This window comes from Carassius carassius, chromosome 34 (genome assembly GCF_963082965.1).
Source record: "Carassius carassius chromosome 34, fCarCar2.1, whole genome shotgun sequence".
NCBI classification, from domain to species: Eukaryota; Metazoa; Chordata; class Actinopteri; order Cypriniformes; family Cyprinidae; genus Carassius; species Carassius carassius.
The window spans coordinates 18,098,485-18,109,634 of NC_081788.1; the positions used below are offsets into that span (position 1 = coordinate 18,098,485).

At 36.7% G+C, this 11,150-nt stretch overlaps 1 protein-coding gene across 1 annotated transcript; it reads right to left on the bottom strand.

Moving 5' to 3' along the window:
* Nucleotides 1-499: 499 nt before the first annotated feature.
* On the bottom strand, nt 500-4,997 carry LOC132114592 (matrix metalloproteinase-9-like). The gene is made up of 13 exons (XM_059522785.1): nt 4,747-4,997; nt 4,371-4,609; nt 4,120-4,268; nt 3,907-4,035; nt 3,257-3,430; nt 2,948-3,121; nt 2,675-2,848; nt 2,439-2,594; nt 2,081-2,285; nt 1,843-1,976; nt 1,588-1,738; nt 1,374-1,477; nt 500-1,279 (listed from the first exon to the last, which is right to left on the bottom strand). Exons 1-13 carry the CDS (start codon nt 4,879-4,881, stop codon nt 1,173-1,175), a joined length of 2,031 nt encoding a protein of 676 aa, XP_059378768.1. The 5' UTR covers nt 4,882-4,997; the 3' UTR covers nt 500-1,172.
* Nucleotides 4,998-11,150: the final 6,153 nt, after the last annotated feature.

Genomic DNA, 11,150 nt, shown 5'->3' on the forward strand with positions numbered 1-11,150 from the left:
AAAAGAAAAAATATATATATATTATTTGTACAGTTTTAACATTAATGAAAATCGAGTTTTGGTAAATTATTTAGCAGCATTAAAATGACAGTGAGATTGCTCTTTTTGTCAGCATTTTCAGTATTTTTGTCATTTATCAAATATTATATGAAAAAAAGTTATTTCTTCTGTTTATTTTTATCAGTCATTTTATTTCTGTTTCAACTGTATTTTGTATCAAAATGCTATCTGTTGTAATAAAGTGTGTGAGTGTCATAGTGTACATTAATGGCTACTGCACACACACAAATATGACACTTGAAATCCTTCAATATAAACTAGCTGCTAAATGTCAAATATTAGTGGGGCAACAGTTTTAAATAGTCTGCAGTGATCCGATTTTGAATATTAAATAGCATTTAAAACCGATTTGTATTTTTGTATTTATATAGAACAAATTCAGTATTTTGCAGTATTTTCAGATTCTTATAGATATAATGATGATCAGTTGCACAAGGAATGAATGGTCTTGTTTACACATTTATTGAGTAATCATACACAATGCAACAAACAAATACAAATATAAATAAGTGGAATGTGGAACATTAAATTAATAGTATTATATCACTTACACCAGGCAAATGATTTCACAATACATCAAAATCTGGACTTAATAACAACTCAATATTAGCTCTAAGGCTAAAAATAAACCTTTGCTTTAAAAACCATATGAGTGGGGTCAACACTGAGAAATGATACTTTGTTAACAAATGCATTTATGCTACAATTTTCCCAGAGGTGACTCCACATACATTAACAAAAAAAAACTTAATTCCTAGAATTAGACTGGCAGTGCCTCATTACAGTTTTATAGAACAAAATTAGTTTCTCTCATTGTGCTGTTAAGAAACTCATCATAAACAAAGCAGTTATAGAGTAAGCGGAAAATAAATTATAAGACCACTTTAAAGCTGACAGACAAATATGCTAAACATCCTGTTTCATGTACTGTACCTACAGTATGATCCTTTCAGTGCTAAATCAGTTCTTTCCCTATAACAGTTAAAGACCAAATCTCCATAACAGACTTTAAATTTAATACATTCTGTCTTCCTTAACTTCATTTTACACTGAAGAGAAATGTTCTTCCTGTTAAAAAGGGCTCTGTCATCAGGTTAGGATGTTGGACGCTTTCACTGTGCACATTTAAGGAGGTCGTACCTCACATAACCGACTCGGTCAACCTGCCTTTTGGCATTCATTCTCCAGTAGAAATTCTCTCGGCAGAAGTAAAAGGATCCTGGAAAATAAAAAATAGCAGAAACAAATGTCATTTGCTTGATCAGATAAATCAGAGTAGTTAATCTGACTCATTTTAACATAATCTCACTTACCCTTGTAGAGGAACACGTCATGTGAATCAAGGGGAACTCCACCAAAAACTGCGTCAGTGAATTGAGGGTATCCTTTGTCTATGGTCTGAGCCTTTAAATCGAGTCTATGACAATAAATAAAAGGTAAGAATACTGTGGGACAACTACAGTTACAGAGCTTTACACTTTCTAATTAGCTCTTGCACATTATAATCCTGCAGCAAAGTTCACTTACCTCCAGAAGTTCTCTCCATTAAACAGCAGCACCTTGCCTTTTCCTCTCTGCGTGGCTCCCTCCACTTTGTCCAAGTCGCTTGGCAGGCCGAGCTTCTCGATTTTACGTGGTCCAAACACCTCATTTCCAGTATAAACCCAGAACTGTTTTCCTGTGTGCATGAGATACAGTTGAAAAATTATATACATACCTGTAATATATCTAAATTGGAACATGTTTGGCAATAATAACAAAATATCTCAACCTGGTAAGTACCTGCAAAGAAGTAGATCTTCTGTGTTTGCTGGTCCTCAAAGGCAGTGTTAATGACCTTTGGCAGGGCAGGCCACTTCTTAGATGTCAAGAAAGGACCTTCGCGTTCTCCTTTTTTTGAGATCTTCCAGTAGTGCCTTTAAGACAGAATTGAGAAACATGTATTAAGCATAATAAAGTTTGTTTTCTGAGTTACATTTGTAAGTTCATGTTTCTAATTATATAGAATTATAGCTCATACCCATCCTTGAAGAAATGAAGCTCTTTCTGTATTTCAGTGATAGAATCAAATTCATTGATTTGGCAGACATCCTGTGAAGGGTCTACATGAATTGTGGTAGAAACAGTGGTTGTTTTCTCACTAGGGGTGGATTTAGTTGGCAGAATCGAAGAGGAAGTGGTGAACTGTGGTTCTGGAGGAGTGGGATTAGGGCCAATATTAGGTCCTGAAAAAAAAACAATAAAATAATATAGCTATAAGACCAGAACTGTACAAGACTCTTGGGATTTCAACATCAAAAATCTTGAATTTTGAATAAGAAAATGCATAGTAAACCCTAACAATCAGTAGGTGATGGATGGTTTAATTGGATAAATACCATAAAGATACTGCATGCCATCAATATCATCACGATTCAGAGAGAAATCCTCTATGTATCTGTACATGGGATACATCAGAGCCTCTTTGATGTTGGAGTGGTCCAAACCAAGCGCATGTCCAAACTCATGAGCAGCCACTAGAAACAGACTGTATCCTGTGAGAAAACAAAGACCTGTTAACCAATGCCTCACTTTCATATTTTTATAGTGCCTGAAGGAGATGATTATCACTTACCCTTATCAGGGCAAAATCCCCATTTTGTATCTGTGTCAAAATTGCTGGTAGTTGCACACCAGAGTCTTCCATCACTACGGCCTTCACTGGTGCAAGCAGAGTATTGGTTTCCAAGGAAGGTGAAAGGAAACTGGCATGGTTCACCTGCTGAATTACCACCAATCACGGCTGTATCTGTAAGGTGAGGTATTATATTATAACATTTTAATATGTTTATATATTTGACTTCATTAAAGTTTCAGGGTTCAGACTTAAGGTATGAGAGCTGCTTACCCCTGTTAGGGCAGAAACCATACTTCTTATCAGTGTCAAAGTTGGCTGTAGTGGCACACCAGCGATACCCATCATTTCGTCCATCTGTAGTGCATTTGTCATATTTCACCCCCAGAAACACGAAGGGGAAAGTACATGGTGCTCCATCGCTGTTTCCGGCATATGTGAAGAGAACTGGAAGAAAACAGAGACAGAATGTTAGCCGTGGTCATAATAATAAATGATTTATAAATAAATCCACATATAAAGGCCAAAGGAGTCAGTTTAAATGTCTATTCTGGAATTAAAGCCCATGACTGGAACACTTACGCTCACTGGGGCAGAAGCCAAATTTCTTGTCCTTGTCAAAGTCTTTTGTGGTTGCGCACCAGGGGAGATCATCTGTGCGCCCCTCTGTGGTGCAGCTGGAGTAAGATTTTCCCTCAAACAGGAAGGGGAAGTGACACAGTGCACCCTCTGCGTTACCATAGTAGGTCTTAATCGCTGAAGGAGACACATCAATGTCATTGTCTTCTCCACAAATTTTAAGACAGGATATACAGTGGTAAACATGTTGACCTGACGTGAGCTATACATTTTTTTAATATATAAGAGCTCATTGCATTATTTATGAAAACAATTAAGTGTGATATTATAAAGACAGTATGTTTCCAAATTGAATTAAGTGGCTTTTTTATTGTCATCGGATGGAACACAAAGCAAATAATATTTAAAATATTACTACAGGACCCCAGTTTAAAACAGAGCTATACATGTATTATCTAAGGACTAATTTTTACCACATATGAATTAATAATACTATACACTCAAAACTGTAGAGGGAGCTAATGTTACACTATGGATCCCATGCAACTGTTAGAGAGTATGATGGTGATGGTGTTTAAACTACTTACTGTATATATTAAATACATACAGTGAAAATGGGGTGTACTGAAATATGAATGAAGAATCATTCTCACCTGGTCCAGCGCCGAGGGTCCAGTATTCATCATCATCAAAATGGGCATCCCCCTGTATTCCCTTACCTGGAGGATAGGCGTGAGCCAGCAGCCCATCTTTCCCATCAAAAGGGTAGGGATCGCCGTGATCTGAAACAAAACAGCAGCTCAGTCAAACTCATTCAAACAGTGGTTAATCTGAAAAACGTTAATCTATTACAAAAACCAACTCACCTCCTATCCCAAAAGAGATCATGATGTCAGCAGTGCCGTCAAAGAGGCGCGTGAACTTCAGAGGGGTAACATCACTCCATACTTTGAAAGCTCTGGCAAAGGCGTCATCGATCACAGAGGCGTCCATGTCGGGTGAGTAGTTCAAAATCCTGCATATCAAAACAACGCAATGGCTTATAGCGTGTTCATTACAAACCTATGAGATGTGTCGATTAATAGTTAAGGTGTCAATGGTGTAGATAATATCCCACCTGTATGAAACATCCTTGCTATCCCACTTCAGGTCTCCTGTGAAAGTTTGATAGTTGCGGATGTCTGGGACCCCACAGCGAGGCTGCTTCATGGCATCAACCGTGGCCTTGTCAAGCGAGCCCGTCTCATCCAGTCCGAGCTGCCTCTGGAGCTTCCTCAGTGCTTTAGAATTGGACATGTCTTCCGGCAGTCCACTCTTCTGGAGAACATCTGTGTAGCCATAACGCTTCAGGTACTCCTGGAGTCAAATATTTAAATAGGATATTTATACAGAATAATAAAATCAACTGCAATGTACGATTTCAAAAGTAGATGGCTGAAAGGAGATATCCAAAACAATAAAATAAAAATGAAATAAAACTTTGATAAACTCACATCTGCCAGCTGTATGTCTGTCATGTTCCTGATTACATCTCGAGGGAACGCCACATACACAGATTTCAGCGGCACACACCAGGCTCTTAAAGAACAGGTTCCAAGAACCAGAAACGCCAGGACTCCAAGTCTCATGATTAGTGCTTCAAGTCACTGATCAAGGTCAAATTTGATAAGAAAGCAGAATCTAAACTTGAAAAAGAGGGAGAACAAGAAATGTTGTTTCTTCTTCTCCTGATCTTCCCGTCTTCTCTGGTGCCCTGAAGGCAGTATTTATATGTTCCCCTGGCCTTAGTCACTGAGCACCCACCCACGGTCATTTTAACACTCCCACTTACTAGTGCATGCCCACTGAAAAGGAGTGATTTATTTCATCCATTCAAAAAAGAAGGGGCTTTCCAAAAACCTCACATTAAGCTTGAAGACACTAACGATAACAAACAAAGACTTTAGTTCTTAAAAAAAAAAATGAACATAAGGTATTAAAGCATATTTGAATATAAATATAATGCATTTAATAAACATAAATATGTAATATATATAATTTAAAAACAACTGGCCATATGAATATGAGTGTATTTGTGTAAAAAAAGGTAAATAAATAGTACATATTTTTATCAACTGGATTTCTTTAGCAATTGGTTGTACGAGTATAAAAGTACTTAAGAACAAGAATTATAAATAAATAAATAGTATAAATTTTTTTTCAATTTGCTTTATGAGTATTAACATATTTATGGAAAACAAACAAAAAAAACAGCTGGCTTTATGAGTGTGCATGTACAAAAATATACATTTTGTTTAATTTCTTTTCACAGTTGAGGAAGGTAATGCAGGTAATGAGCACCAGAGAAAGTTGCTTTTGGATTGTTTCCTGTCAAGAACAATGAATGGGCATAAAATCATTCTGTATTAGCAAACTTTGGGCAACCCATGAACTGAAAAGGTGCCAGGTAAGCAGCTTTGTCTCCTTATTTTTCACCAGCATTGATTAAGCTGAGTGACAAAAACTTACAAAGTGTCTTGCCAACCTTAACTAAAACATTTTGCAAGAGTATTCATCTGTGCTGTGTTGACATACAGGTTCTGAGCAGTTTTGTGCCCAGAGGCAAAGGAAATCCTAATCCATAAATGGCCATAAATTACCCTAGTTTCTGCAAATAATGCAGAAGCCATCAGCTGTTTAGTTCAGAAAAAGTTGGCTAATCATGCTTTGCAAATGAGGATCTAAGAGTGTTGTTTAATGATGCAAAACAAAATCATTAGCTAATTTCCTTATTTTGGTTTGTGTGCGTTTTTGGGAAATTCAGTTACACACACCTCACGTAATGTTAAACACTGACGATATATTTGATATCAATACCTTTGCTAAGTATAGACATCATCAAATCCATCAGTTCATTAATAAACTGTGTCACAAACTAAAACAGGAAAGACTTCTTGCCTGGCATATTGCTAAAAGTATCTCTTATTTCTCTATTTTGGACATTAAAATTCATTTCCTCTCTCAATGTACGCTTGATAATGAATCAGCAGCTATAGTGAGGGTGGTGACTACCTGTACGTTTGCTCTTTTAAGGACATGAATTAAATTAGTAGTTTGTTTTTTATTAACTTATATTATGTTACTCTAAGAATAGAATAAAGAATAAGGTAGGGAAAAGTGTATTATAGTTTTTAAACCAAACAAACTCAGTTTATAGGTACACTAAGGCTGTAAAGAACCATAGTGGGACAAATCTGAACATTTAGCAATTGCTTCTGACACAACAGTAAAACCAGATTGTATTACGACATTCTTTGTGATTGAAACACTTCTGACACAAATGCAATATCCTTTTTATTATTTCATCAGGAGTGTTGATCAAAAACAGCCATTAAAACACTTTCAACATCATAATAACACAGATGCTTGATTGCACATAATTAGACAACATGAGAAACCAGGAAAGAGCAGCATTTAGAAATTCAAATATAAAACTTTTTTACAGGTGCCTTACGTTCACACATTAGTGTCAGTGTTTTCACATGCATAAATGAGCCCCAGTCTGCTTCTGAGGATTCATATGTTGTTTACTGAAATTGATCAAATCGTTGGTCAATTTCAGTTTTAGTGGACGCCAAGGGTAAGGGACCATGTTTGAGCATTTTGTGCCATGGCAAAAAAACATTTCAGGAAAAGTGGATTCAAGTTGAGGTTTAGTTTTGTCACTTGCATGTTTGACCCGCAGATTTTTTGAAAGTGGTTTGGAAATATAATCTGTATCTATATGTAGGCCCACTATGTTTCTGTTTTACCTGAATTTAGAGTAAACTGATATATCGAACATATTAAGAGCATTTGATCAGAAATAGTTTTACATACTTTTATGGTCCACTGTAATGTCTGTATCCTGTGAGTGATTGTTGTATTGGAAAATGATTTTGACAATTTAAAAGGATAATAAAAAATGCAATATAATGAGGTCAGTTTTTAACCAGTGTGTGTGTGTGTCTGGGCATTGATGTGTGAGTTTTAAATTTGGGGTGTGTCACAATGGTGAGTGAGTAAGTAATTATTAGGAGATGTGTTCAAAATTGGCAATTCCTGAGACAAATTTGTAAGTTCTTCTCATGCATTCTCAAATATCTATCTATTCATAGTACTGTATGAGAGATTCATTAGATCATTTAAATTCAAATAGAAGTTTAGTCCCATATATTTGCATAATACTAGCTATATATCTATACATAATCTAAATAGAAATAAAACAACAATATTTCCTAAAACATTTTTGATCATGTTGAGGTAGAGTAAGTCCAAAAGAAGACTAGTTTGATGCATAAATTGTGCACAATATTCTCATTAGACAGCAAGAGAGTGACTCTTTAAATTTAAAGACAAAACAAGGGAAATATATTGGTGTTTATGTTTTGAGACATATGGCTGGCATTTGATGTGGAGAGCTCTGTTGTTCATTTGAAATCTGTTCATGAAAACCCTTTAGAGGATGAAATTTCCTACGATGAGGAGGAATGTCAAATGTAGAACAACACAAGAAATTAGCTAAGAAAGATTTAGCATAACAACAACAACATACTTAAATGCATGCAGGCAACATTTAGAAAAGCAACCAAAATCCACAAAGCATAGCAAAACTTGCTGATGTGGTCCCATTTGTTTTTTTGCACTGAATGATTTCTCATGTCACATAGTATTTTCATATTCTGACTTGCTGACATTCATGGTAATCCTGATCCTGATAACTATTAATAAACTGGGTTAATTTACTGGACATGTTTTTACAGTCATTTATGCACAATCTTACAGGCGCTACTATTTCCGTCTGTCACATTTCCAGATTTCACAAAACCTATCAGGACTGCTTACGTGGAAACATCTGTATCTGTTTAAGTACGGTAAGTAATGAAAGATGGCTCCAGGGTACAGAATGCCACAGTGTTTTTGCTATTTTACACCCAAAAAAGGCCTAGCACACCCCCAGCATGTTTTGCTGGGAACAAAATATATCAACCTGCCTTGTTTGGCAACAGTAAATTTTCCCAGTATTTGAAAAAAACATTTCTCACACAATATATGTTTCAAGAGGAAACCACAGCAAACAGGTTATTGCATTAAGAGATGAGGATGAGGTGTGTCGTCAATGTGAATGTGACTATGCAAAAACACTGAAAAGATCCTGTGTGAAAACAGCACCAGGCTGAGTGTGAGCTCCTCTACGCTTTTGTTGTTCACTCGTGGAGTAGATGTAAGGAACGTCAGCGACAAGTCTGCCTCTTCTTAAACTCTCAGGGTGAAGCATGAAAATAATTATGTTTTAAATGTCACAGGCAGAGATTTCTAGCAATAAAACAACCACAGCTACATAGTCTGCCCTGCCCTGGTATTCCAGCCAAAGCCTACACAGACACTGAACCCTCACACTTGGCTTTGTCCTGCTCCAGCAGGCTGCTTTTTAGGAAAACAATGCTCTAATAATATTTTATGATATGTTTGGCCCATGGTATTTGTGTTTTCGAAATGGCTGAACAACTTAATAAACTGTTCATAAATCATTGAGAGTAATTTTGTATTGTTTTTATCACCAGTGACCACTAGTAAAATGGAGGGCTGCACCCCAGCCATGTTTTCTATAAAAAGATGCTTATATAATTCAGCTAATTGAATGGGAATACATCATCCAGCAGAACTAATAGCATACCTTTATATATGATACAGGAGTTCTATTACTTAATTATTGAGAAATGGTTTAAAATGTAGGATTGTACTCCCACAGGAGTAAATTGGAAGACCATGAAATGATGTTTCCTATGAATATCATTCCTCGGTCAAATAGAGACTACAAGCATATTTTCTCACAACGTTTTGGTCACCAATTTTCAAAATTGATTCTGTAGCTTATTGTGAACAATTCATCCATGTATACATTTCTTTTTTTGACCTCTCAATGTTTAAATCTGACTGTCATAACTGGATCTTGACAGTGAAAATGACAGACTTCTGTCTGTTGATGTTTGCAGGACTTCTCCACCAATATAGTCCACCTAAACCATGTTTAAAGCAAGATCAAATTTACAGGTGCATCTAAATAAATTAGAACGTTGTGGAAAAGTTCATTTATTTCAGTAATTCAACTCATATTCAGATTCTCTATGTGGTTCAGGTCTGGTGAGTTTGCTGGCCAGTCAAGCACACCAACACCAAGGACATTTAGCCAACTTTTGTTGTTTTTGGCAGTGTGGGCAGGTGCCAAATCCTGCTGAAAAATGAAATCAGCATCTTCAAAAAGCTGGTCAGCAGAAGGAAGCATGAAGTGCTCCAAAATTTCTTGGCTAACGGGTGCAGTGACTTTAGTTTTCAAAAAACACAATAGACCAAAACCAGCAGATGACATTGCACCCCAAATCATCACAGACTGTGGAAACTTAACACTGGTCTTCAAGCAACTTGGGCTTTGAGCTTCTCCACCCTTCCTCCAGACTCTAGGACCTTGGTTTCCAAATGAAATACAAAACTTGCTCTCATCTGAAAAGAAGACTTTGGACCACCAGGCAACAGTCCAGTTCCTCTTCACCTTAGCCCAAATAAGACGCTTCTGACGTTGTCTCTGGTGCAGGAGTGGCTTAACAAGAGGAATACAACAACTGTAGCCAAATTCCTTGACACGTCCATATGCCTTGACCCCAGCCTCAGTCCATTACAAAGTTCACTCAAATTCTTGAATCGATTTTGCCTGACAATCCTCGTGAGGCTGCGGTTCTCTCGGTTGGTTGTGCATCTCTTTCTTCAACACTTTTTCCTTCTACTCAGCTTTCTGTTAACATGCATGGAGAATGTTAACAGCACTCTGTGAACAGCCAGCTTCTTTGGCAATAAGTGTTTATGGCTTACCCTTCTTGTGAAAGGTGTCAATGATTGTCTTCTGGACAACTGTCAGATCAGCCTGTCAGTCTTCCCCATGTTTGTGTAGCCTAGTGAACCAAACTGAGAGACCATTTTGAAGGCACAGGAAACCTTTGATGGTGTTTTTTAAGTTGATTAGCCGACTGGCATGTTACCATATTCTAATTTGTTGAGATAGTGAATTGGTGGGTTTTTGTTAAATCTGAGCCAAAATCATGACAATTAAAATAACCAAAGACTTAAACTACTTCAGTCTGTGTGCATAGTATTTAATACACAAGTTTCACAATTTTAGTTGAATTACTGAAATAAATGAACTTTTCCACAACATTATAATTTATTGAGATTCGCCTGTATCTGCCTCCATTTTTAAGAGCAATACCCACAATTCAAAATCCAATCAACAGCCCATGCATAGAACCTACATTTATTATTTTCTTATAATTATACTCAAATGTACATCATAATATGGAAGAACAGATCTACATAACTTTATTCAGCAATACCATATAGACGACTGTACTGTGTTGCTGTGTGAACATAGTCTCTGTGAATCGACTGAATAATTTTAGACACACCATCTGCTGCAGTGTTGACATACTTTTCCAGTTGCAGGGAAAAAAAGAAGTGTTAGACCAAGTTACTCTGCTGGTAATAATAAGCAAAAAGAAGCATTTTAGGCTCTTAATATCAAAAGCACTTGGTTTCTGCTTTGCTACTAGCGTGACAGGTGTTTGCATAAGAGGTTGAATCATTTCCTGTGGCTACATGCAGTATGTGATGACATTATAGGAGGTAAGTGGGGATTTTTTTTAGGTCCAAAACAGAGGGGGTATGATATGAGCCAATAATAGAGGTTAATGTCAACAATTACCATGGCTAAACATGGAACAACATGATTCCTAAAATCTACTCCCTCAGTATCATGATGTATCCCAAGTCCAAGATTTCTCAACTCAAATCAGCTCTTAGGAAACTGTAACAGTCACCATCCGTCACC